Source organism: Penicillium maclennaniae (genome assembly GCF_028827695.1).
Source record: "Penicillium maclennaniae strain IBT 15551 chromosome Unknown utg000003l:1.0-5670915.0:1.0-5674809.0, whole genome shotgun sequence".
Classification (NCBI taxonomy): Eukaryota; Fungi; Ascomycota; class Eurotiomycetes; order Eurotiales; family Aspergillaceae; genus Penicillium; species Penicillium maclennaniae.
In genome coordinates, this window is record NW_026623215.1 from 564036 (window position 1) to 591265 (window position 27230).

At 52.2% G+C, this 27230-nt stretch overlaps 7 protein-coding genes across 7 annotated transcripts; 6 read left to right on the forward strand and 1 right to left on the reverse strand.

Annotated features, from left to right (window-relative positions):
* Nucleotides 1-7552: 7552 nt before the first annotated feature.
* On the forward strand, nt 7553-9507 carry N7477_002299 (MFS transporter; the record flags this gene model as incomplete). Its single annotated transcript, XM_056963962.1, has 3 exons — nt 7553-7646; nt 7752-8625; nt 8703-9507. The coding sequence occupies 3 exons, from the start codon at nt 7553-7555 to the stop codon at nt 9505-9507; spliced, it is 1773 nt and encodes a 590-aa protein (XP_056823915.1).
* A 741-nt stretch (nt 9508-10248) lies between these two features.
* On the forward strand, nt 10249-14083 carry N7477_002300 (Zn(II)2Cys6 transcription factor; the record flags this gene model as incomplete). The annotated part of the gene is made up of 4 exons (XM_056963963.1): nt 10249-10596; nt 10642-10718; nt 10866-13143; nt 13355-14083. The coding sequence occupies 4 exons, from the start codon at nt 10249-10251 to the stop codon at nt 14081-14083; spliced, it is 3432 nt and encodes a 1143-aa protein (XP_056823916.1).
* Nucleotides 14084-15102: 1019 nt separating this feature from the next.
* On the forward strand, nt 15103-18094 carry N7477_002301 (uncharacterized protein; the record flags this gene model as incomplete). The annotated part of the gene is made up of 4 exons (XM_056963964.1): nt 15103-15205; nt 15273-16424; nt 16483-16637; nt 16676-18094. Coding segments are annotated over 4 exons (2829 nt in total), but the record flags the coding sequence as incomplete, so codon positions are not given.
* A 770-nt stretch (nt 18095-18864) lies between these two features.
* Nucleotides 18865-20339, forward strand: adB (adenylosuccinate synthase ADE12; the record flags this gene model as incomplete). Its single annotated transcript, XM_056963965.1, has 4 exons — nt 18865-18904; nt 18967-19035; nt 19124-19575; nt 19629-20339. 4 exons carry the CDS (start codon nt 18865-18867, stop codon nt 20337-20339), a joined length of 1272 nt encoding a protein of 423 aa, XP_056823918.1.
* A 533-nt stretch (nt 20340-20872) lies between these two features.
* On the reverse strand, nt 20873-22994 carry helA (putative DEAD box RNA helicase HelA; the record flags this gene model as incomplete). Its single annotated transcript, XM_056963966.1, has 2 exons — nt 20873-22586; nt 22636-22994. 2 exons carry the CDS (start codon nt 22992-22994, stop codon nt 20873-20875), a joined length of 2073 nt encoding a protein of 690 aa, XP_056823919.1.
* A 950-nt stretch (nt 22995-23944) lies between these two features.
* On the forward strand, nt 23945-25087 carry N7477_002304 (NAD(P)/FAD-dependent oxidoreductase; the record flags this gene model as incomplete). The annotated part of the gene is made up of 1 exon (XM_056963967.1): nt 23945-25087. One exon carries the CDS (start codon nt 23945-23947, stop codon nt 25085-25087), a length of 1143 nt encoding a protein of 380 aa, XP_056823920.1.
* A 981-nt stretch (nt 25088-26068) lies between these two features.
* On the forward strand, nt 26069-27100 carry N7477_002305 (MDR family NADP-dependent oxidoreductase; the record flags this gene model as incomplete). The annotated part of the gene is made up of 1 exon (XM_056963968.1): nt 26069-27100. The coding sequence occupies one exon, from the start codon at nt 26069-26071 to the stop codon at nt 27098-27100; it is 1032 nt and encodes a 343-aa protein (XP_056823921.1).
* Between the last annotated feature and the right edge of the window lie 130 nt (nt 27101-27230).

A 27230-nucleotide genomic window follows, 5' to 3' on the forward strand; every position in this document is an offset into this window, starting at 1 on the left:
TCAACCATTGAGGCTTGCAAGATGACCTTATTGATTCGGAAATCAGGGCAGGCAAAGGTACGAGTGTAGTGTAGTGCGAACGTATATCATGAGTAGACCTGACTCATGTAGTGGGAACAGTGATTGGCTATTCTCCTCGGCTGAGCTGGTGGGCTGTCACAGACAAAAAGGATCATGATCGGCTGTCACATTTTATGACATGCATGTGCTGGGGTCGATCACCTAGGACATCAGGAACCACAGCAAAAGTACCGCATGGGAAAGGACAGGCGGTTGTACTTCGGTTCCAATGTTTGAAGTCGCAGCCTTGTCGAGGAAATTAACATGCAGGGAGAAATGAGCAAGTCAAAACTGTCAGGCTGTGTCAAGCTCTGGTCTGAACAGAGCAATGAGATGAGTAGTACATGAGCCAGCCCGTGGGTCTCCCGCGTGTTCGACATGTATCGAGCTAGATAGTCTAGAAATGGCCCAGAAACCCTCAGACCCGGCATTGAAAGTAGAGGAACTACAGGCTGCGTACATAGGGTTCGAGGTGTCCTTAACCCGTCCTCCGAAATACATATAGGAGTCGTCAATAGAGGAGGAGGGTGAAAATAGTAGAGCGTCTGACGAAAATGAAGACATCTCGATTTGATGGTCTTGTCTATGCTGTGGTTTCCTATGAACTCGCAGGTCGTCATGTATATTTCAATTCTCAGGGCTCGACTAGGCGCAGATCTTCTGGACAAGACATCTGGATTGTATCGTACGGACTGGGGTATAGCGCAAGAATTGAGCCGACACATAATGCAGCCACCCCACCCCCCCCCCCCAAATCCAGGATGAACACACCCTCAATCCGCCAAGAAAGCCCTTAGCAAGTCTAGGTCTGTACCAGGATGACCATCACACGTGACGTCAGCTTACAGACAAATGTACTGGGGGTCAAAGATGGGAAAGCTCCTGCAGGGGCAAGTTTACCCATCACTTTGGAACCAAGCTGATCACGGCAATCTAGTGCCGGCCAGAACCCAAAGTGCCCCTGCACGGCAAAGAGCGTCGAGAGGTACAACAGAGCACAAAGTACGTGTCAAAAGGCGCCGGACCCAGCGACCAGGAAGCGCGAAACCTTGGGAACTCAGGAACGCAGATCAGGAGAACTTAAACATCAGTGGAATTAGGAGACGGAGAGAGGTCCGGAAGATCGACAGAGAGTGCAGGCGTGGCAATCCCAAGGCTGTTGTGAACGCAAGGGTGGATCCAAAAACAGAAAGGTCCATCAGCTCACATGATCGGAGGCGGATTCAATAGTGCGAACATCAGGGCAAGGGAGAAGAGAGCCGGAGCCAGTGACGAGTGAAGGAAGGGAGGGTTTGTTACCCGTCACCGCGGCATCGGATCCTGCATTCCGATGGGGCTTGCCACCAGTGGAGTCAAGGGGGGACACTTCCCATTAGTCGGGGGAGACGTCACAAAGAACCGGGTGAAACGACGAAAAACTTCGAAAAGGTACCTAACTTTAGGTGCGGAGCTAGGAGCTAGGGATCTAGTCTAACGCTAAGGGATTGACCTCCCGTTTATACGGTGCATCCGTGGATTACCCTGGTGGCTATGGAGCCACCGAGCGGCTGGAGACTTTGGTTCGCTCCATCAATTGGTGCGCGGATGCAAATCAATAGTTCCCGCGTCAACTTTCTACAACTTTGGAACACTAGGACGGCGGGCAAATGTTGTGGGAAGCTGAAAGTATCGAAACCTCAGGAAAATTTACAGCCTCGGTAGAAGACCGGTGTAAGTGTCTCGTCACCCGTGGTAAGTCTTGCTGCTCTCAAGTCCAACACTAAGCAGACGGGGTGTGGGAACATTGAATCACTTCACACCTGCCATAGACCAGCTGTACTTTTGTACCCATTGATTCGGCACTAGCTCGAGAATCATCTCTTCTGAAATGGTTAGGCCGAGAACTCCTCCCCAAGTAGTGTCGAGATCTGTGCCTACGCTAAAGTGTGGCGCTTCGAGGTTCATTGTCGACCTGTCAACCCTTATCACACTCCACCTACGCGTGTCAATGTCCCTGGAGTCGAGACCATTCAGTCTATCTGGACTAGTGCGGCAAACCTTCGTGCGATCTGGAAGTTGATGCACAAAGGAGGCGCTCGAGCGTGGAGCACCTAAGTGTAAAATATATCCCGTACTGCCGTACCCGGAATCTCGTCTCTGACCCGCTCTCTGAGTACGATTGAGTTCGACCGTCACGATCGATCGGGACGGGAAGTTACGTATATCTCAATGGAACACATCGCAAAAGCACCAGAAGCAGGGGGACAAAAGCACCTCTTCCAGCTGGCTAGAACAGCAGCCCCCGCTAGTCCTGCGGTTGTCCGATTCGGGCACTTGCGATCGCCCAAGAGACCAAATGTATCAAATGTCAACGCGCGATCTACTGCCTGCATATTTCTGCTTGTCAGTTGTAATGATTGCTCCCTCATCCGAAGGAAAGACCCTTGAAGGGGGAGATTTTGCCTATCATTGTCGCCCCACTTGCACTTTGGCCCCCTTCCTTAGCTCCCACGGTCTTCATCCGGAATGTGAGCACTTTCAGACAGAGTGGATACATCACAATGGGCGGAACCTCCGCGACAGTATACGGAGACAAAAGGCGCGCCCCCCCCCAAAAAGGACCTAAGCATCAGCTTGAGGACAATCGAAGCTGAGCTTTCGACAAAGGTACACCGTACTTCTCCCACAAGAGAATCGAGAATCCGCGGGGGGCGCCAAATACGAACGGATATCTCTTCCACCCTTGGTTTTTGGTATGCGAGCGAGCCTCCAATTTCAAGCCACAGTTTCATGCAACTGTCAAAAACCCGACGCTACGGCTCGGCAGCTGTCGCCGTCGATCATACGCCCGGTGTAGAGGTAAATCGAGCACTCGACCGATCAGGACACTTTAATCGACCAGTTGACCACTCCCATGTCGCGCACCGTGATCCAGTTACTATTTGATCTCAATAGTGGCAATCCATGTGGTGGGGACGGATCCGATTCTTCTCGTAATTTTCATCATCGGCAGGTCCCTTGCTAGTAGCATCAGGTGCTTGGGGCACCTGGCATAGATATCGAGGGGGTTCTAAGGTAGACTTAAGGGTGGAATGAAGGGGAACGGTATTGGAGAATGCCCAGAGATTATGATCGCGACATACGGTGAAGACCTCATTTGCGCCCCTGAAGAGTCGGGGCTTCAAAGGGGACCGAGACATCCGGTCAAACACATGTGCTCGAGAAGGATGGCATGGTATGTCTAGGAAGACCGAGTTGACTTGTTCTGTGCACACCGTCTTTTGAGTTTCGCTCTCGGGCAACAATAATAGAGGTTGGCATATTGATATGGGCCACAGGTGCATGTTCAGTCGGAAACGCAATGATCAGCCGAGATTTGTGGGATGATCCGGTTACCGGCGGCGCTGACCCAAATAGCGGGATGGACATCGGACATAATCAGCGTCGGTTTGGGTAGTGATGTTCGCGGAGTGTCGGGGATATCGCGGCTACGAGGATGCCAACACAACCAGGATCCATTCTCTACAAAGGAGGGTTGAATCTGAATTGTGATGCAGCCAAGCGATTCACCGCCAACAAGTCGAGTCTGATGCATTCTTACCCCACTGACCTGCATGAACAAATCTCTGGACCTTACCGCAGTCGGCAGTACTGACTGGGGTTCCTTCCTTCGCGACATTGCTGCAAGGCTAGAGAAACAAGCTCAAGTAGCCGCTTCATGACATTGGCCCAGATCGAGTCTTCCAGACTACCAACATTCAATCTTCAACCGCCCGTTGGGCCATCTGACTCTGGTTGATGTCATTTTTCTCTCTTTGGGCTTACTGCTGCCTTATCCGAACAGTCCGAATGGATATCGGCGTACACACGATGCTCGACCGAGCCTCAGTCGCGTGACGCATGCAAGGTCTTGTGAATGACTTCCCGTCACCGCTACATGGTTGAATCGTTTGTTCCGAATACTCCCCGAGCTGTCATTACCGCTCCCCGAATTTGAAAAAAGCGCCTCTTCTCTACATGCCTTGCAGGGGGGGAGTATACCAGCATCTCCATTGGTTCGCAGCGCTTCTTACCGGAGCTTGATATTGGTCCCGTGGCCTCATACTACCGTGACACCATTCCGAACTTCGCCAGTTTTCCATTGTTTGCTCGCCCTCGACACTTGGACCTCTTGCTGCACGTATCTGTACGACTCGTGGCCGATCCAGGACTTGCAGGTGCGAGCACAGAAAGATTTAATTGAAGACACGGTGAGGCCTTGGTCTATGCAATGAAGCGGGCTCGTGGTATAGAATAGTATGACGTCGCGCCGAAAGACCCATTTCGCCCGACTTTACCGGATTACCGTCTCACCGGCTTTTCTAAAACTGCCCCGCCTTGGGCTCGCGTGGCCAGAGATTGGAAATGCATGTCCACATCTGTAGTACATTCGGAACACACTGGTATCGTGTACAAGACGATACAATTGTTCCACTTGCCAAAGTTTGTCCAGCTCCTTGGGTCTCTCCTGTTGAATCGGCAATCTACGAGACTCCTTCGATACAAATCTATGCAAATGCTGAAGATTCCCCAAAGCCAATTCGAGATTCATTGCCAAACCGATAAAGTTCAGTCACGCCACCGAAAATTAAAACCCGAACAATACCATTTATTGAACAAGGCAGTTATTGTTTGTAGCGATCGGCAAGCGGGTCCATAGGCGAGAGCCGGAGTGTCGGTGAATTCTGTGACAAGCTCAGGCGATGAGAAGGCTTCGAGAAAAAGCTGTCGCGTCAAAACGGATCGCGACTGGTCGCCCCGTACACCGTAATACTTGACAGGATGATCAGCGCCCCCCTTTCCCCGTTGGCCCACCTTGAATCAATAGCCCGCCCTCTTTCATTCTCAGAGTCTTGTCTGGATAGTCAGAACCTCGCTTTTCCCCGTAGATGGAGAATTGGGGTACATGATTGACGTGTTCTTTAATTTCCCTGCTATGTCCACTGGCATTGCGTGGAAGCATCAGGCATGCTACAGTACCCGACCCCCGGCTTTATTTCTGCGCGTCAGAGCCTATTACGCGATCGCCGACGAACCCGTTGGACAGGATGATAGACAGGGCTCAACGGTTTGAGGGGTGGCAGGATATCAACAAACAGACCTCCATTGGACCGTCTTCACCGCATGTTAAGGATTATTCGAGTCCTGCCGGATTATACGCGAATCAATGCGAAACATGCGGCTACCATGGTTTCCTGTTGATTGTGACTATCTCGTATCCACAGCACTGAGCGGTCCTTCGTCGTGTATAGTCCCCATTCACCGCGGCACGATCCCATCGCGAAGCCCGAAACCTCGAAACTTCGATTCCAAGGTTCCGGAGTTCGGGGAAGGCGATCCAGATGTCCCGAAGGGAACAGAGTTCACCTCCCGTCTGCAACTAGGCTGAACCCAGGTATTTGGGCAAACGGGTCCTACAATTCCGAGACGCGGGTGGAATCGTGGGTCAAAGGAGATACTAGCGCGGCAAAAAGTGACGACTTCAAATTGAGGGAGACAAAGACCAGAATGGACACAGGACACAGGATACTCTCGTTCCCGGTCTTGATTAGACTTGAGACTCATGTCTTACCATTTCGGCCCCAAAGTGACCGCCAGTGGCCTCGGGGGCTCGGGGAGGCGCAGAAAGTAACTTGAGATCTATCATCTCACTAATTCGCACTAAAACCAAAGCTCCGGGAGTAAGTAAAAAAAACCAAAAAGACCAGTCTTGTAAGCGGATCATCCTTGCCTTACGCCATACGGAGAGTAGCGCGTAAACATTACCCCTGGGGGCGCACTAAGGAGTCGCCTCCTGCTGTTCCCCGGGGCCCGGGGCCCGGGGCTCAGGGCCGTGGGTCTCTTACCCATGATTCATCGTAACAGACTAGACAGGAAACGGTAGGTATCAACCGTTATCCTTTTTTCTTCTGGATCTGGGGTGAAGGGAGCTGCGCGATCGAATAAGAGCACAAGGGGGACGAGGAACGCAAAAGACTAGAACTTAGGGTCCTTTTTTTTTTTTGTCTCCCCCGAAATGATCTGATCTGATTGATCGAAGAACGGAATCGTATCATAGCGCTAGACACTCGGCTTCTCTTCCATGATCCCTTTCTCGGAGGTTCTTCCATTGGTTCTGAACAGCCCTGCCGATGCTCCTGATGACGATGATGCCCTCCCTCCCCTCGTACCTCACGTCGATTCATTTGTTCATTGGCTCCACTCTTGTCCTTTTCCTTTTCCTTATTTATCTTTTCTTGTCCTATTTTGTTTTCTAGTCTACCCTTCCCTTTCCTGATTTTTTTTTTTCTTATTATTTTTTTTTCTTATCCAGCCTTGACCTTTGCCTCTGGGTGAATTTTCCGCAATGTCTCTTACCTCTTTCCCCCTTTCAGGCTACATCTCCTACCTAGGTAAAGGATTTTGGAATTTTGGGTTGTTCTATTTCCCTCCCCCGTTAAGATCTCTAATTAAGTTCAAGTTTTCTCAAAATGGTCTGTAATCTGCCCCATGGGATACAGATCAACTTCTCAATGGCCAGATGCCCAGTCGGATGGCCCCGATCCCGCCCTCTTACATTATGAATTACACAGAGCTCAATAATTGAGTAAAAAATTAAAAAAAAAAATATTCCTAAAAATTAAAACCCAAAAAACCCCACTGGACCCACACCCTGTCTTTAATTCCTGATTCACTATGTTTGCTGCCATCTGCATCCTGCGGCTTCTGGTACAGCTGTAACCGAAATTTCAAGCTGTGATGCCGAACGGTCGACGTTTTAGTTTCCTTTGGCGCCTGATCACATCGGACTCCTCTATACATTGAGCTATCCACTGTCGACACCCGTGAGTTTAATATAATAGCTCCCCTTTCCCCTCTGTATTTTGATGGAATGACTCCCTTCCCTCCTCCTTTGTGCTCGTCGCAATTTATCCGCCTGTCTCGCTTTTAAACCCAGTCAGGACTCCTTTCAACTATCCCAAGATTCTTCATAGATCCCTTCCCCATTCCATCTCCCTTCCTCTTTCTTCCACCTACCACCGCTGCTTCCGATTTGGGAATTTCTATTTCTTTTCCGTTTTCATTTTTCTTCGAATAAACTTCCGAGATCCTCAGGACGCGGCTTGTGTCAATCCTCCCTTGCAGGTGTCTCATCATTTCCGGGGACTGTCGGATCTTCCACCCTGCCTTATCGGATTCACGATATAATTCCCAACCGCAGGGGAGAAATGCTGAAGCTCTAAAAATCAAATCGCCTGCTCCTTGCTCTGTCACCAACCCTTCCACATCAATTGCATTCTCTCCCTTTCAACCCTGACGCATTAACCTGGGGTAATCAAAGGGGGTATCAAAAGCACCAACTTTTGGTACTTTTTTCCCCTCGCTTTTTTTCTTGGATCGCAACATCAACATTATTGAGTGAAGCGGGGTCTTTTGTACGCCTCCTGTTCGCTCTCGACTTTTTCTCTCACTCGGTCTCGGCTCTTTTCACACAATGTTCAAACGACCGGCTTGTCTACAAGGCCGTCAGCGCAATGGCGCTGGTGACGACTGGTCTACATTTCCCGTTCGGCAATTGTTTGTTTTAGGTAAGTGAGGTACTTTTGCGTCTCACGACCTCGACGAACTATGTTATGTGCCTGTTCAAGAGTGAAGAGTCTTTATGTGACCAGAACCTAACAATAGCTGTTTAGCTCTCGTCCGCATTTGCGAGCCTATCGCTTTCATGTCGATTTTCCCATACGTGTATCACATGGTGGAATCATTCCACGTCACGGATAATGACCAAAAGATCGCGCTTTATGCCGGCATGATCACCTCGTCTTTCACCTTCGCCGAATTCTCAGCGGGTATGTTTTGGGGTCGCATGAGTGATCGAATTGGCCGCAAGCCCGTGCTCATCATGGGCTTGATTGGAACAGCCATGAGCATGGTCGCCTTCGGATTTGCGCCCAACCTAGCCACAGCCATGATCGCGCGCGCCTTGGGCGGCTTGTTAAATGGAAATATCGGAGTTCTCCAGACCACTGTGGCGGAGATCGTGACGGTCAAGGAGCACCAACCACGAGCATACTCGATCATGCCCTTCGTGTGGTGCCTAGGATCGATCATTGGACCGGCTATGGGCGGTGCTTTAGCCCAACCGTGCGAGAACTACCCGTGGCTTTTCCAGCGTAACACGTTCTTCGACCGCTTCCCGTTCCTGCTGCCCAACTTGGTGTGCATCGTGGTGCTCTTGTGCGGCATTGTGGTCGGAACCCTGTTTCTGGAGGAAACGCATCCCGAGAAGAAGCATCGCCGTGACCCCGGCCGGGAATTGGGCCACTGGCTCATTAGCCTCTGCTGGGGTTCGCGCGTGCAACTTCCGGACGAGTCTGACGTGGATGAGAAGTACTTCTACGGCGATATGCCACCCGAGTACGAAAGTGCCGAATCATCGCCTTGCCTGAGACCCGTGGGTGACGTCGTCTCAACGGAGTGCGACTTGGAGGGACAGAAATCCCCCGCGCCCAAAGCTTTCACTCGCCAGGTCATTCTGACCATTGTTGCTTACGGCATTTTGGCCTAGTGAGTTTGACACCACCCCCGCCTCGCCCTGCATGCATGGATGCAAGTACAATTGCTGACCTCCCTTTCCTGAACAGTCATAGCGTATCTTTTGATCAGCTGATGCCTGTCTTCTTGAGTACTCCCAAGTCTGACGACAACGTCGTCCTTCCACTCACGTTCACTGGAGGTCTCGGTCTCCCAACCAAGACCATTGGCTTCATGTTGGCCGTCCAGGGTGTCTATTCCATGATTGCTCAGCTATGGCTATTCCCATTTGTCGTCAAGCATTTCGGTACCCTACGCACGTTCCGCTTCGTGCTGCTCGCCTGGCCTCCGCTCTACCTGGCGGTGCCCTATCTTATTCTCCTTCCGGCTAAACTCCAGATGCCAGCTGTATACGTTGCTCTGATAAGCAAAATCACTTTCCACGTTATCGCCTTCCCCGCTACCGCCATCTTGCTCGCTAACGCTGCCCCCTCATCCAAGGTCCTTGGGGCTATTAACGGCGCTGCCGCATCTACCGCTAGTCTCAGCCGTGCCTTTGGCCCCACTGTTACGGGCCTGCTTCACTCCAAAGGTTTGGAGAGCGGTCACTCCGTTCTTGCGTGGTGGGCCTGCGGTCTAGTCTGCGTCATCGGTGCCATCCAGAGTTTCTGGATGGAGGAACCCTCCGAGCCCGAGCGATTTAAGAGTGAAGTCAATGAGGCGGAGATGAAGCGTGAAGTCATGTCAGATGACTACGCTGCCCAAGAGTCTGACATTGAAGAGGAGGAGCAGCGACTCCTCTCCTTGCGGTCTAGCATTGATCATGAGTATGCCATTACCAACCTGGACCTGAATGCCACTCGCGACTTTGTCCAATCCCAACACGACAGCAACACACCGAATTCCTGCATATGAATGTGGGATTCGATAAAATAAAAAAAAGGGCATCCATCCTCTTCACTTCCAGAGTCCTTCGGAGAAGGACACCATCGTTTTTCAGCGCTGCTACGTTTCGTCCACCGGGCGCTTCATCTTCATTCTCATTTCAATTTCCGTTTTCGCTTCCCACATGATACCTTTTTTTTTCTTCTTTTTTTTTCTTTTTCTTATTTTCCCGCCATGTCTTGTCATCTTCATTTATCATTCTCAGTAAGAGGGGATACGGCGCAACTGACATAGAGTGGACGCATTTGCGAAAAAAGCATAAAACTTGGGGTCTCCTTCTGTCTATTTCTTTTTTGGTCTGGAGCATTGAACAGGCTATATCATGATGATACTGATGCATCTGGGAGGTTTTTTGAATATCATATTATGTTTCATCGTTGTCGCAAATTTTACTTTTATCTTGGACAGATCTCCAGATAGACTTACGGACTCAATTGAACGACCGTCTCCATCTATACTTTCCCCGTCTCCACATTGGCGTCTACGTAGCGTGTGAAGTCTCACTAAAGACTGCAAGCCAAGGATATGGCATACTACCTCGAATCTGACCGATCATATGACAATGACTATATAGAGAGTGCATATCCTCCCCGAGGTTCCTAGGTCCCTAGTTTTCTAGCTCTGTCGTCCTTTCTACTTCTAAGGAAAGTTGTAACCTCGGAAATCCCCAGATTCCACCTGTCTCGCACCTGTCACCTCTCGTCTCCACCAATGGCAGCTAATGTATCCCGGGGAGATCCACTCGGCACTGGACTCCGCTTGGTAGCACGCGAATGCAATGACCAGTATTCTAGCGTCGCACCGAGCCAATTGTCGGGCAACATATATGCTGACACAGGATACGCCAATGTCGCCGTGCCCCTCCCGATTCTCATAGCTCGAATTGCCAAAGTTTGGGGCACCGAGAGTCCCGAGAGAACCATTCCCGAGGGCAACTTAATTTTTGTCGCGGGTGGCACCTCACTGCTGAATCCCGATCTCCACCAGAACCCTATCCTTCAGCAACTTCTCTTCTGCATCAGCTTTGCGCCTTTGTCCTTTCCGGGACCTTGGTCAATCGTGAGTTCCTAGTGCCCGAGTGCCTGTCCTACTCTGCGCAGATAGATACCGATTTTCATCACCATCCACTATCGGAGGATAATCAGCCTCCGCTTGCGCGCCGCGGGGAGCTCACCATACCAGTGCGGGCCATCTCCTTTTCGCTCCTTGGGCATCGCAAGACTCGAATCCTTGCCTCGAGCCTATTCTGCCACGCCAGTCAGGATCTACCATGAATGTTGATCCGCCAAAAGGAAGGGTACAACTGTTTCCTATCGCTATCTCCGCAGAACTTCACGATCAAGAGATGATCGCAGGTCTGCGGCTCTCGCCCCTCCTTCAACATGCCTAACCCTTCTCCCCCTCCGTCCGCCTCCGGGAAAAAAAAGACCTCACCCTTCCGCCGATACCCCTCCTACGCAATCCGACCCTACGGCCTCAAATAACGGTTCCTACCATCCCGCCCCAACGGTGTCTGCGTCACCTGCTGTATCCACCGCGCACTCCACTGCGACTGCCTCGAGCGCATCTTCCTCTTCCTTCCGTAACGTCTCAGCTTGTAATCGCTGCCGGTTACGCAAAAACCGATGCGATCAGCGTCTGCCGAGGTGCCAGTCCTGTGAAAAGGCTGGAGTCCGCTGCGTTGGATACGACCCTATCACGAAGCGCGAGATCCCGCGCAGTTATGTGCATTTTCTGGAATCACGAGTCGCTCATCTGGAGAAGCGGTTGGCAGAGCATAATATCGAGTTCAAGAAAGCTGTCGCATTCGATGAAGAAGATGCGTTAAAACAAGAGACCGAGGGCGAGGCGCCGGGCACATCCGGCGAAGGACAACCCAGTGGGAACCAGGATAAAACACATTTGACAAATTCTGCGAAGGATGAAACAGTGTCCGACCAGCGTAAAGACGGAGAACAGCGCGATGCCGAAGGAGATGAAAACGAGGAGAATTGGCGCCTACACAATCTGGTTTCCAATATTGGCATGGTTTCGGTGCAAGGGACGTCTGATCCTCGATATCTGGGCTCCACGTCTGGTATCTCATTTGCTCGGGTTGTCTTTGCTGCAGTCAGAAGCTCGATACCTGGAAATCCGGAGCGCGGTCCACTGCGCACTGGAGATCGATTGCCCCAGACAGCGACTGGCTCAGGTGCAGGAACCATGCGCGATTCATTTTTTGGGCTTCAGACGAAACCGATGATGAAACGTGCGTCATTTCCAGACCGGGAGCTCGCTGAGCGACTAGTTGATCTGTATTTTGAACACGCAAATCCTCAAATGCCTATTCTCCACCGTGGGGACTTCATGGAGCTCTTGGATCGAACGTATCAGCTGGAAGAGAAGAATCGCTCACCAAGAGCTCTTTATGTCCTCAACATCGTGTTTGCCATCGGTGCGGGAATTATCTTCGAGGATAAAGCTCAAAGTTCGGATGATGAAAGCCGCGCTGGTCGCGATAGATCCTCATCTACTTCCAAAAGGCTGCGAATGTCTAATCACCAGTATCAGCCGGAGGAATACCACGCGTCTGCTATTGTTCATTTAGAATCGTTCCTCGGTTCTTCGTCCAGTGAAGGATTCGGTGGTTTGGAGGAACTTCAGGCAGTGCTTCTACTGGCCAGTTTCGCTTTGTTGCGGCCCGTGGCTCCGGGTCTTTGGTATATAGTTGGTGTGGCGATGCGCTTAGCTGTTGACCTGGGTCTCCACTACGAAGATGGCGTTGGCCTTGACTCCGGATCGAAAAATGGATCCCCGGTCCAGTCGCGAATTGATGCTCGCGAACGAGGGCGGCGAGAATGGGTCCGAGACCTGCGTCGCCGGCTCTGGTGGTGCGTGTACAGCTTCGACCGTCTAGTTGCCATCTGTGTCGGACGACCATTTGGTATTAGCGACCAGGCAATTAGTACGGAACTTCCATCTATGATGGACGACAAATACATCACGAAATCCGGCCTCTTGACGCCTCCCGATGGAGCCCCTACCTACAAGCATGTTGCTTTCCACTACTTCAAACTTCGCCTTCTTCAGTCTGAGATCCACGACGTCCTTCAATATCAGCAGGCACGTGCCATCCGGAGACGCTCTCCGGAGAGCGCGGCCATCCTTCCTCATGCTGAGCTTACCTCCCCATTCCTCCAAGGCTTCGATTCCTTCCGCTCCTGGCGTCATGATGTCCACCGGCGCCTGGTGGAATGGCATGAGACGGCCCCAACTCGGGCGGATACTGGTGTCAGATTCTCCATTGAACTTCTGGAGTTGAATTACTGGCAAGCCATTATCTTGCTTTACCAACAGAGTCTGACAGTGCCTGCCGAGTTGGCCGGAGAACTGACCCCAGCTGACGATGTCTCGAGTCCATCCTTTTCAAATATCGATGAGGGTGATGAAGAAGATCACGTCTATCTAAACGTTGCTGAGGCTGGACAGAAAGTGATTCGAATCTATCGCCAGCTCCATCGCGTACGACTCGTCAATTACACGTATCTTGCTACTCACCATATCTTCATGGCTGGTATTTCCTTCTTGTATGCTATCTGGCATTCGCCTCTGGTTCGAAGTCGTTTGGTATGTATCTTCTTCGCAAATTCCCACTACCAGCACTGACCCATGTGTTCAAGACTCTCGATGAGGTAGATTTTACTGTTCTCGCCGCCACATCCGTTCTGGGTGACTTGATGCACAAGTGTCCCCGGCCGAAGCCTGCCGAGATGCCTTCGAGCGAATGAGCAAGGCCACGGTTCAGATGTGTCTGTCTACTACCGGCTTCGGATCACAGGTCGATATGACGCGTGTGCATGCTGCCACACATGGTGCCGGCTCTTTGCACGCTGGTCGCACCCGCCAGCATATGGAGCAAAGGCGAGGACATGGTGCGGTCCGACGATCTGCGCAAAGCCGCGCACAAAGGCCTGTGCCAAAGTTCGATATGAACCTGGCAGATCTTTTCAGCGATAATGCTCCGGCTGATCGCTCTCGGGCCGAGAACAGCTATTCTGGACAACCGTATCCCGTTCGCTCAGAACAGGCTGAGTCGATGGGTTCCGGCTTCTCTACCGACAGAGCTGGTCGGTCGTTCGGGCAGCGTACTCCGTCCATGGAGTATCATATGAAATATGAAAACCCGACGTCCCCACAACAACCGCCGCACTTCTACTACGGAAACTCGCCACATCACAGTGGTTCGCCAGGTAGTGTAGCTGCCAATGGGCCCCATGCCGTTGCATCGGCAGACACAGAGGCACAGTCGGGTATCAGCCTCGATTTTCTTGAGTTTGGGTCTGGTGGTTCCGACGGTCCGAATCACATGGAAACGGATCCTAACGCCGGGTATCTGGCTGGTATGCCTCCCCTCGGGCCTAATCTTGGCCAGAACGTGGGTATCGATCTTGGATTCGGCATGGCCATGGATTACCAGCATGATTGGAGCGAAAACCCCAATTATGATCTTCTTGAAGGGTATTTCTTCGGCGGTTCAGGACCAGGCGCTTCCGGTGGTGATGCTTAAAGTTGATTCCTTGTCTCTTCCTACCCTCTCAAATCTTTCCATCTCTGTCCATTTTCTTTTCTCTACGTCGACTCTTACGGGCTGAGTGCTGGCCTCCCTCTCCGCCTCGCCTTTTTTTTTTGACAATCAAAGAATACGAGGTGAACAGAACTGGATCAGGAGATCCATCTCGTGTGGTTTTTTTTTTTTTCATGACTTCATTGTTTGGGATACCATATACTATATATCAGCACTATATTAAAAACCAGAAGATTGAGAATCATTACTAGACGTCGAACTTGGGTCCTTGCCGTGCACGTAAATATTTGAATGCAGAAGTAAGACGTCGAGTGCCTTGGGCAGCAACCGACCCGCCAAAACAAACATTTGAATTGCCCGCTTTTTTTCTTCCGCCAACGCATCAACCTGTCCGGGGACTGCGGCGCTCATCGTGTATCCATTCGGCTGCATCTCGTTGGCTGCTTCACACAATTGGCGCGACGAACGCTTGGACCCAACTGCCTGACTTGAACCTCAGGTGCCCAGTGCCCGCTATCTGCGATTGATCGTAGCCACGTCCCCGATTACTTTGGTCCCTCCTCGGTCCCACCCTCTTTTTTTGTTTCCGGGGAATTTGTTTCCGGGAATATGCCTAGTCGTTGCGATCGCAGATTTCAACCTCCTTGTTTCAAGTGAATCACGTACCACTCAGCCTCGTCGAACCTTGCCGGAGCGGAACCGTGCAGACCACCGACACCCGACCTTCATCGCGCCCATCCACTCTGGTTCTGGAATGATACTGTCCAGGCAGCGATAGGCCCAACGAAGTTAGGCTTCTGGAACGTCACTCTCGTTTTCCTCTGACCCTGAAATCCCCCTCCCGTGCCCTCGGCCCCCGGCCCCAGCGCTCTCAGCCGCATACTTCGAACCTCGAATCCGATTCCTTGAGACTGGTCATGTGTGCGACTGCCAACTATCTACTGGACTATCGATTATGCGCCTTGATCTACGCGAATTCATAATTCCGCCGCAATTACAGGGTCAACATGGTGAAGGCGGACGTCCGAAGGGACTACTATGCGGACCTAGGGCTCCAGCCCAGCGCGGAGACGGAAGATATCAAAAAGCAATTCAGGAAACTTGGTATGTCGTGAATTCGCCAGAACGCAGATCGTTGTGAGACAAACGCAGTACTGATCTAGAGATCCAGCCCTCAAGTTCCATCCTGACAGAAACCCAGGCAAGGAACAGGAGTTCATCGCCAGGTTCCAGGCTATTCAGGCAGCCAATGAAATTCTCAGTGATCCCCAGCAGCGGCTCAAGTACGACACCGATCGATTACGCGCTGGATACGGCAAGGTATATGGGCCCCCGAAGACAAATACAACGCGCAGGCCGGCGCCGACTTACGCCAATACACAACCACCCAAGCCACAACCCCCAAACCAGCCATATACTACTCGACCCCAAACATCTTCCAAGGGACCTTCAGCGGGGGCCAAGCGGTATGAAGCCCATGCACGCGCAGGGCCACAACAATGGAAGCCGCCGCAGGATGAGGCACAGACCAGAGCTGATGCCTTCCGGGCCTTCCATGGTATGAGAAGCAATACATCAGGCTGGCGAGGCTTCGATCCCGAGACGGGACGTGCAACTGCTTCTTCAGGCTCCTCAGAAAGCGCATCGAGGCAACAAAATGCGCCTTTCGGTGCCCAGCGCCCCAAGTCTGCGTATGAGTTCTTCAAAGACAGTGCGAGATCTCAAAAACCCGCGAGTCCCAATTCTCCCAAGAAGAGAAACGGATTTGCGCCGGGAACTGCTGGGGGCGATGAACCCATGGCTCGCAATACTTCAGCATATAACAGCTCCAGAAGCGAGCGGCCGAGCAGCATGTATTTCGATTCTGCGCCTCCGCCGACGGCGAAGAAGCCCACCGCTCCAGAAGCGGCCCCTTCTTTCGCCCAGCGAACTGGTAGTAGCTATGCCACCGCGGGAGGCGAGAAGACTTTCTTCTCGAGCTCCGGACTTGGACGCTCATCAACTGTGCGCACACCCTCAGGATCCTATCGAACGTCAAACTCGCGCACCAACCCATCCAGTCCTGAGAACGGCGAATCCGAAAGCCATCGCAGCGCCAGTCCCAAGGCCAGACGGAACCGCACCTACTCTCTATCTTCGACAACTTCCAGCGAACTTAATGATGATGACAATGACGACATTCACGAAGTGCGACGACCAAACGCATTCAAGCCCAAGGCGGTACCCAAGAGCCGACTCAGACCTAATCAGAAGTTTACCGACTTCTACCGACACGAAAACTCTAGCTCCGGACATGGTGAGACCCTTCCCAGATTCTTTGTTCGTCCCATCGATCCAGTCCTAGCCAGGTCCAGGCATCCAACCTGGCACACCCCGGCCAGGTCAACGTCAGCTTCCAAACCCCCGAAAAATTTCACGGCCAAACCGCACCCCTGATATCGTGAATTCGACCGCTGACAGCTATGTACATAAAGGGCACAACTCGGACAGTGCGGCATTTCCCAAGGGCTCGTATCGGCCGGAACAGGCACAGTCTGTGCATCCAAACATCGGGTATGTGAAATAAACCTTCAGCTGCGTAATTTTCCAGGCTTATACATCCAAAGATTCGATGCACAAAATACGACAAAGCCACAGTCAACCGCATTTGATGGAAACGGCTCCGGCCACAACCTGCATAAGAAGTTCTCAGCGGAAGATTGGAGAGAGCATCTAGAGAACTTCGACTTCCTGGGTGCTAATTCCACTGATCCAAAATCACCTAATACGCACAATCGACCGCGTGCATCAACTCGAACCGACTCCAGGCAAAGCGGAATGTCGACAGGATCGCCTAGATTGAAGTCATTTAGCCCTGGACCTGGGCATAAGTCTCAGCCTCCGATGCCGTCGCAGCAGCAAGTACCTACACCATTTGCACAGGCGAAATTCTCTGCGGATCAGTGGTTTGAGAAGGTGAAAGATATCTCTTGGAATGCTCAGGAGGTCGATAAGGCGCGGTCCTCTTCCAACACACCGCCGCGAAGCCCGAAGAAGCAGGCAAGATCTAGCACGAAAGTTCGAAGTACTCCGCAGGGGGCTAGCGTGGCGACGGAAGCCGATGAAGCTAAAGAGACAATCAATGGCACCACGCCTCCGGAACCTAGCCGGTCAGCACCTGTTGATGTGGAGGCCATGGACATTGATGAGCCTGCCATGCCGGCAAGTGCCATACCTGCCAGACCTCCTGCCGGTGATTCGAGGAGCACGAGCTATCCGAACCTCGCTACTCATGCTACTCAAAACCCTTCTCCTGCAACCACGAAGGCTCAGCCAACCTCTCAAACAGAGCGCGCACCTCATCCTGAGAACCGTACACCGCTCTTCGATCTAGGAAATCTCCGCAACACTGCCCCTTTCACCAGCACAAATAGTGGTGGAATCGAGAACCTTGAAGACGTGCACACCAACCTCCCCTTCACCTCGAGAGCAAAACAACCAAAGACAGCGAAGCGTGACATCAAACCCCGCGCCCTGAACCTCCCAAATCCCCCCAAACGGCCCTGGGCCCCACAACCCACCCCCGCCTTTGCAGGTTCCCAGTATCTCACGCTATCCCGCGACAAATGGAACTGGTACGTCTCAGCAATGAGCACCTACATGCACGACTGGAACAAATTTAACCAACGCATGCTCCTTCATTTCAACACACGCCAAGCAGCCATCGAAACAGGCCTCTCGCCGAAATGGATCAGCGCCGTCGGCGACACAGCCCGCCTCCAGATCGACGGCGCCGAGGAGGACGAGAAGAGCGAGGACCGCGATGAATCTGACGAAGGCGACGATCTTGTTCCTGGTAGTGGAAAGGGCGGGTTCAGTGCCTACCTGCGCGGTATTGAGGAGGATGTCCAGGTGCGGAAGCACTGGGATGTAGCGTGTGAAATGCACCGCGAGTGTATCCTGGATCTTGGAAGGTTGAGGGAATGGATTCGGAATGGGGGAAAGGTTGTATAGGGTTGGCTACAATGATATGGGGACAGAAGCAATGCTGTTGGCATTGTCGTTATATTAGAAAGCTTCTTTTATTTGCATTTTTTTTTTTTGCATGACGAGCATGGTGTCTGTTCGGTGAATACCCTGGATATTGCATTTGACAAATCTAATACATTTCATCCATCCTGTAATCCCTTTTGAAGGAGATCCTCAATGCTTGCCCTGTGGAGTGCGCTTGCTATACCTATCTTTCCACTCTGCGATCCTTTTTTCAAACGTGCAGGTGTCTATTCTGTCTTCTACATCCCTCTCCATCTCGGCGTTCCACAGACTCCGATCCCTGCATTCGCCCTCCCCTTAACCAGTGGACGACACGTCTCTCAATCACATCATCGCATGTCTCGTCAAGTGCAGATTACCACATCAATACCATAGAGTACAGAAGGGCATGACTGGTAGATCGAACGACTGGAAGGGGAAAACCCTTGCCCTAGGTGCCTCAGGCCACCACCCCCGCGGGTCTCGCCGGTAGTTACGTGACAAGGTTACGAGAAAAATACTCCATGAGTCACGGCTTAAAAGAAAGTCAATTCCGACTTGACTTTGGATTTTCCACTGTGAGAAACATCTCCTGTCAATGTAAGTCATTCTGGGCTGTGAACTCAGGGACTCACCGAGACTGACCCGAGCCCAGTTTGCCCCACCATCCGAAGCCGGACGTGCTCTTCTTCCTTCAAATCCCCGCCACCGGCACTTGCGAATCGCGCAGTCAATTTCAATCATTCGCCAACATGGTCTCTATCGTTCTGGGCAGTCAATGGGGAGATGAGGGTATGTTCCAAAGTCCGGAATTTGGAATTGGTATGGAAATGGAAATGCTGATGGCGATACAGGCAAGGGAAAAATTACAGACATGCTGTCGCAGAAGGCGACGCTGTGCTGTCGTGCAGCGGGTGGTCACAGTGAGTGTTTTCCTCTCCTATGCTTCATGCTCGATCGAGATATGGCTAGCCTGGATTGCAATGATTTAACGACTGCGCCATGTACTAGACGCCGGTCACACCATCGTTCACGAGAACGTCACCTACGACTTCCATATTCTACCCTCAGGCCTCGTCTCGCCCTCATGCATCAACTTGATCGGTGCTGGTACCGTTGTCCACGTTCCTAGCTTCTTCAAGGAGCTGGCCCAGCTCGAGACCAAGGGCCTTACCTCCGCCGGCTCGCGCATCTTCATTTCCGATCGCGCCCACGTCTGCTTCGATCTCCACTCCGTTGTTGACGGTCTCGAGGAGGCCGGTCTCGGTGGCCGCAAGGTTGGCACAACCGGCAAGGGCATCGGTCCCTGCTATAGTGACAAGGCTGCGCGCCGCGGTGTGCGCGTCGGGGAGATCTTCGACGAGGAGACCTTTGAGCGCAAGCTGCGCACTCTCAATACTTCCTACCGTGCGCGTTTCGGTGATCTGGCCTACGATGTCGAAGAGGAGATTGCCCGCTTCAAGGTATGGTTTGAAACTAAAAAGATTCTGGCGAATAATCTACTCATACCATGCAGGAGTACCGCATGAAGCTGAAGCCGTACATTGTCGACCAACTCGCTTTCCTGCAGGAGCACAAGAACTCTCCCAACATTCTGGTCGAGGGCGCCAACGCCTTGATGCTTGACCTGGACCACGGCACATACCCCTTCGTCACCTCCTCATCAACAGGTCTCGGCGGAGCCGTGCAAGCCCTCGCCCTCAACCCAGCAAGCATCACGTCCGTGATTGGTGTTCTGAAAGCCTACACCACCCGCGTCGGCTCCGGTCCCTTCCCTAGCGAACAGCTCAACGAAGATGGCGACAAGCTGCAGAAGGTCGGCCGCGAATTCGGTGTGACCACCGGCCGTCGTCGCCGCTGCGGCTGGCTCGATCTCGTGCTGGCTCGCTACTCCCACGCTATCAACCATTACACCGCTCTGAACCTGACCAAGCTTGATATCCTCGATGACTTCGATGAGATCAAGGTCGGAGTGGCATACATCCTGCCTGATGGCACTCGCACCACTGGTTCTTTCCCTGCGGATCCCAACGTTGTTGAGAAGCTCCAGGTTGAGTATGTGACTCTGCCGGGCTGGAAGAGCAACACTATGGGTGTTACCCGTTACGAGGACCTGCCTGCCAACGCCAAGGCCTACATTGAATTCATTGAGCGTGAGATCGGTGGTGTTCCTATCAAGTGGATTGGTACCGGTCCCAACCGTGAGCACATGATTGCGCGCGAGTAGATATTCTGCTGGTAAGTATCTGCCCGTGGTAGATTTTCTCCAAATTCTCTGGTCTCATTTTTTTACCAGTTTAGAATACACTGGGATATGCGATTGAATTTTATATACGGTTTCGACCTTCTCCTAACTCCATTGACGTGTTACTTATTCCCCCTCCCTTCGAAATGGACATGTTAGATGATGAATCGGATATTTTATGATAGAAATAGGCTCAGGATGAAAAATTCATGGAGTTTGATGGTGTTATACAGAAGTGATATTGCCAAATTACAAATCCAATATGTAAGACAAGGACATTCGAAATAAAACAGGGTCGAACAAGAGCTGAGAAGTTGAGAGATGGAGGAAAGTGAAGCACCAAGAGACAGACATATGTATAGTACATGGCGACATCATTGAAGCCCAAGAGTAAAAGACGCCGCCCGATGCGAAGAGGATGGGGAATCTCTATCAATTTTCTTGTGTCGTCAAGTCGGATGCATGGCATGACCTAACGGCGGATGTTTGCTCGTCTTACACAGCCGAGATCATAATCAGAAGGGAGAGCGGCTGTCGAAGCCAGAGGAACGCTCACGACCACCGAAGGAGCGCTCGCGACCACCGGAGGAACGTCCACGGCCGAAGGAGCGGTCGCCGCGATCGTTGTCGCGGTCAAAGCTACGACGGGGCATGCCACCGCGATCATTGAACCCACGGCTGGAGCCACGATCGGAATTACGGGCCCAGCTACCACCAGAGGATCGGTCGGAGTTGCGACGGCCACCGAAGACACGATCAGTCGATGAGGAGCCCTGGCCAAGGCCAACATGGCGCTGTTGTGAGTGGCCAATCACCAACTCGGGGATCTTGGAAATACCAAGGTTGCGGGCAATGTTGGGGCTGACGGCTGGGGGCTCAGGGAGACCGTAGCCGTGGAGGGCAAGGCCATTGAGGATGCGGATAGCGTGACGCTTGCTGGCAAAGCTTTGCAGCAGGGTGCCCAGCTGGGAGCGATATGTGTTCTCACGGGTGATGGGAGATACCCCCTCGACAGCGGCCTTCATCTGGCTGATGGTCAAGGCAGTAGCAGGAGAGAGGTTCTCGAGGCCTTTGGACATGTCCGCCATGGCGGTGGGGAGAGACTGGGTGTCCTCAATGATGGGGAGATCCCCCAGGCGGTCGCTGAAATAGTCATTCTCACCGTCATGGAGGAACATCCAGCCCTCACCGGTCTTGTTGGCGCGGGCGGTACGACCAAGACGGTGAATGTATGTCTCTCGGTCGCGAGGAACACCGACTTGAATTACGTGGGTGACTTCAGGGAAATCCATACCACGAGCGGTCACATCGGAAGAGAAGAGGATGGCCTCGGGGCTCTTACGGAAGGTGTTGGCGCTGTTGGTACGCTGGCTCTGACTGAGACGGGCATGGATCTCCAGCAAGCGCATGCGACCCAAGAGTTTCTGGCTCCGGCTCTCAGTAGGCTCAGCCTTGAGCTGGTTGAAAGCCTCAGCCGCAAGGTTGACCTCAGCAGTCGAGTTGAAATAAACAATCGCCTTGAATGGGCGCAGAGAAGGGTCGGCTTGCTGCTTGACCTGGTAGCTCTTGGCGAGCTCAAGAACCGCGGGCAAAGCATTTTCATAACCACGTAGAAAAACAGTCTTTTGGGGGACACGGAAGTGAGTGGGGACCTCATCGTCACGGACAGTCTTCACGAACTTGAAGTCCGGCTTCATAGTACGCTTGACCATGTGCATCACCTCCTTGGGAACAGTGGCAGAAAACATGACCGTCTGGCGGTTTACCTTGAAGGGATCTGGAAGGAGATCCTGGATGGCTTGGACCTCGGGAGCGAAGCCCTGATCCAGGAGACGATCAGCCTCGTCCAGAATCAGGGTGTTCAGGCGGGGAGCAGAGACACCGCTCGAAGGGTCAGAAAAGATATCCTTGATACGGCCGGGTGTGCCGACCAGCAGGTGGCAGCCCATACGCTGGATCTTCTGCAAACCCAGTCTCTTTTGTGTACCACCAACCGCAGTCTGCACCTTGAGTCCGGTGCCGGCAGCAACCCTCATAGCCTCGGCGGCGATCTGCTCAGCAAGCTCTCGTGTAGGAGAAATGATGAGAGCACGAATGTCGGCAGCACTGGCCTGTCCACGACGGCCGAGGTCTTGCTTGGTGTTGAGAGTAGGGTCACTGAGGATGTTTTGCATCGTCGGAAGGAGGAAAGCAAGCGTCTTGCCAGTTCCGGTCTTGGCCTGAGCCAGACTAGGCATTGTTAGAAGGTGGACTAAGGTAATTGATGACTGAGACTTACACATCGCCACCTTGAAGCATGTGGTGAAGAGACTGGCTCTGCACCTCAGTCATGGTCTTCAAGCCCATGCGTTCAGGGCTGATAATGTTGCGAACAATCGATGCATCAATAAACCCCTTTGTCTGCAAATCGGCAAATTCGGTAATCAATTCTTGTTCCACAGCAGGGGCTTCAGAAGCCTCCGCGGTAGCCGCGTTCAACGCAGGGTAAGAAGTTTGAAAAGATCTGATCAGAACAGGGGAGCGAGTAGCCGGGGCCTGCCATTTGAGTAATTGGGGGGCCCATCGGGATGACAGAGTACGCGGCGCAGAGGCGCGCAGTGCCTGGGAGACACCGAATCGACGAACAGCACCAAACATTTTGAAGGATGTTGATGAAAAGGGTGAGATAAGAACAATTCGTCGCGACAGAAATCGTAAAACCAAAATTTAGATCACGTGTCTCTTATCGATAGTGCCTAGAGACTAGGCCCGAGTAGGTGGCAAATTCAGCGCCGAGTTTGACGGGTGGTATCGGATGTGATAAGAGGCAAGAAAGAGGCAAGGAAAAGGACAATGAGAAGAAAATCAAGGAGCATCGAACACAAAAAATGCTTTGACAGTGATTATATCGAAATATATAATTTCTATATTGGCTGGCAGGGAAAAAAAAAACACTGAAAAAAAGAATGCGTCGACGCCCGGATTCGAACCGAGGAACCCGAAGGAAACGGCTCTCCTATTTGAGAGATCAAACCTTAGTGAACTAAGGCGTTTGAATGGCTCTAGCAGGCCGCCGCGGTAACCACTGCGCCACGTCGACCTTGGATGAAAGAATGGCCTTTCATTTAAACTATATTCATCTCCTCATATACTCTGTTTCATCAACAAGATGACTTCCGCGCATGGTCTCGCTCTTTGTGTTGATTTAATTTGTTTATTTATTACAGAAACCTCCAGTAGCCCTCATTTACTTGAACACATCAGTTTTCCAAAGCTCTGCTACTCTAGAAAATTTCTTTAACCCATGGTTCTCACGACGGAGATGCGAGTATGACTCAGCGGAATAGAGAGCCTGAAAAGGCCGAGCAGAATGTAGGATTGATAATCACTACTTACTTGGCTGTGTGGGCTGACAAACTACCTCAAATTCTCCCCAGATTCTGTAGCTGTGTAGCTAATATTTTCTTCTGGGGCGTGGCTGGTTTGGCAGAAGCTTATGGGGGCTGGAATGCTTAAGAAGGGCGCCGGAGGGGGCTTTCCACCTCTTACAAGATCGTCCATCCTAACCTTGTGTTTTCCCTGAACCATCAATCTTCCCACCGTTCATCATGGCACCTGTCAATGTTGTGATCGTTGGAGCATCCTACGCAGGGCTCAAGATCGCCCATTCCGTAATCGAGCTCCCTGAGGTCAAGATTGTATTGGTCAACCCGGCCACTACTTTCTTCTGGAACATTGCCGCACCCCGCATCGTCGCGAAGGCCAATGCTTTCAAATCAGAACAGTATCTGCTTTCAATTGCCGATGCCTTCAACAAATACCCAGCTGAAAAGTTTGAATTCATTACGGGCACTGCGACTGCTATCGACGTTGCCGCTAAGACTGTTGCGGTGACCCCCAACCAGGGCGAGGCCAGGTCAGTGTCGTATGACCATCTTGTCATCGCTTCCGGAAGTACTACTACTGCGACTACTGGCGAGATTACCGGCTTTTCTATCCCATTTAAGCAGTCCAACCGCGATGATGTCAAACAGCTCATTGAGACGGCCCAACAGAAGATTGCCACTGCCAAAGAGATCGTCATTGGTGGTGCTGGACCTATTGGTGTCGAGCTAGCAGGTGAGCTGGCAGAGGCGGTGGCACAGAGTGGCAGTGCAGCGACAATTACCTTGGTCTCCGCGACGGATCGCGTGCTTCCGATGATCAAGTCGTCGGGCAGCTCTGCCGCGTCGAAGATGTTGAAGCAGAAGAAGGTCAAGATTATTACCTCTACTCGAGTGACTGGCGCGGAGGCATCTGGCGACGCATGGACTGTTGCCCTGGACAACGGCGACAAGCTCTCTGCCGACTTGTATATCCCCACAACTGGTGTGATTCCGAATAACAACTTCATCCCGAAGCAATTCCTGGATGCGGAGGGTTGGGTCAAGGTCAACAAGGAAATGCGCGTGGAATCATCGGAGAACATTTATGCTGCCGGCGACATTACCAACAACTCGATGCGCCTGTCGTTCAAGGCTGCTGAACAAGCCAGCGTGGCGGCCAACAATCTCAAGGCCGATATTTTGGGCAAGGGCGAGCGCAAGACCTTTGATCAGGGCGAGAGCATCATGATGGTTGTCCCGGTTGGCGAGTCTGGTGGTACTGGGCTTGTTTTCGGCTTCACGCCCTTCAGTTTTATGGTCAAGATGATCAAGGGCAAGGATTACTTCATCTCCAAGGCAGCACCTATGCTTGCCGGACAGGCATAGACGAGTTTTGTGGGCCAGACACAACAATAGCGATTTAATGTTTACAATGTTAATGGTGCGACCACGAGATCCCTCGATGCCGACTTGATCAAAAATGTTTCGTACCCGTACGTGAGGAAAAGCAGGCGGCAGGCCTGTTCCCAGCTATATATATATGATATCTCCCATGATCGACCTGCGAGGGTTTTCGAGATTGTTTTAGATTTCCCCACCGATCGAATCTGGCATTAGTGCTTACCGGGTACCGTCTTTAATTATTGGATCGAGCCACCAATCTCACGCCCTTCAACCAGACATACAATCACCAGGTTGGCATGTTTCATAGTGCAACTCTGACTGAGATGAAGCTCGATCGCATCGACCCCTTCAAAAAGCCAAGCCTGCAGGGCATCCCCGCCGCCTCCACCAGATCAGGTAAGTAGCTCCGTGCTTAGAAACCGCTGTTTGCGGGTTCAGATTATTCAGATTATTCATGGCGAATGAATTTCCTGAGAACACGGTTCTCCTACCCAGAATGGGTGTCGCCCGTCGGCTTGGCTCGTTTTCAATTCCTCCGAGCTCCACCACGGCTTTGGCTGTGCCCCGCTCTGAAGTCTCCGTTTAGTGAAACTGCGCCGTGCAAGCTCAGACAGTGGCGAATTCGAGACACTGGTGGCACAAGGTAGTAGTCTCCGATGGATTATGCAAATCCAACTTCAGAGTGACGAAGAATTGTGCAGGGAAGTGGAACCCGGCAACGCTGTTTCGATCGACTATAACCTTCTCGAGAAGCTTCTCCGGGACCCGTCCGCAAGCTGCCGTTGCTTTATAATGATGGCAACCAATTCTTGAATTCTGCCTCGGTCCCCTTCGTTGCCCCGCTTGACAGTCGTACAGGGCTTTCTATTATAAAAGCATTGCGCCTTCTTACTCCAGCTCACGCACCTCATCTCTCACCATACCTCTATACCCTCCCTTTGACATCATACATCATACATCATCATGTCCAACAAGGCTCTTGTCTTCAAGGCTATCCCCAAGGGATACCCCGTCCCCGGGGAGCACCTGACCATCGAACAGGCTGCCTATGATGCTAACGTGGAGACTCCCGCCGACGGTGTCGTTCTGCGCTCCCTTTACACCAGCTTCGACCCCTACATGCGCGGTCGTATGCGCCCTGTAGAGGTCAAGTCTTACGCCCCTGCCTTCGAGCTCAACAAGCCCATCGAGAGTGCCAGCATCTGCAAGGTCCTCCGCTCCAACTCCGCGAACTACAAGGAGGGTGACCTCGTCATTGGTCATGTTGGCATCCAGGAGGTTATCGCCCTCGATGCCCCCAACCTCGTCCGCATCAGCAAGCTCGAGAATCCTCTCGGCCTTGAGGATATTCGTGTCTTCTTGGGCGCTCTGGGCATGCCCGGCCTGACTGCCTACTCGTCCCTGTACGAGATCGGCAAGCCCAAGAAGGGCGAGACCATCTTCGTTTCCGCTGCTAGCGGTGCCGTCGGGCAGCTCGTCGGGCAGCTCGCCAAGCACGAGGGCCTGAAGGTCATTGGATCCGTCGGCTCCGATGACAAGCTCGAGTACATCACCAAGACTCTTGGCTTTGACGGTGGCTTCAACTACAAGACCGAAAAGCCCGCCGATGCGCTGGCCCGCCTCGCCCCCCAGGGTATCGACATTTACTATGAGAACGTCGGTGGCGAGCACCTCGAGGCTGCGCTGGATGCGATGAACAACTTCGGCCGTGTCGTCGTTTGCGGCATGATCTCTCAGTACAACTCTGCCCCCTACCCCATCACCAACATCGCTCAGGTTCTCGTCAAGCGCATCACTATGCGCGGCTTCATCGTCATGGACAAGGGTATGGGTGATGTTTACACCAAGGAGCACCAGGAGAACGTGCAGAAGTGGATCAAGGATGGTACCTTCAAGACTCTCATCCACGAGACCGAGGGCATTGACAACGCCGCCGAGGGTCTTGTTGGAATCTTCTACGGCAAGAACATGGGCAAGGCTGTTCTCAAATTCTAAGTTATAGAATTTGAAAAGTACTGGAAATTGTTAAATTAAAATATTGAAATGCCCGCTACGAAATCGTTGAGTATGACCTAATCGGGATGTCTCGGTTATGACGTTTTGAGGATGTAACTCAGTCAAATCA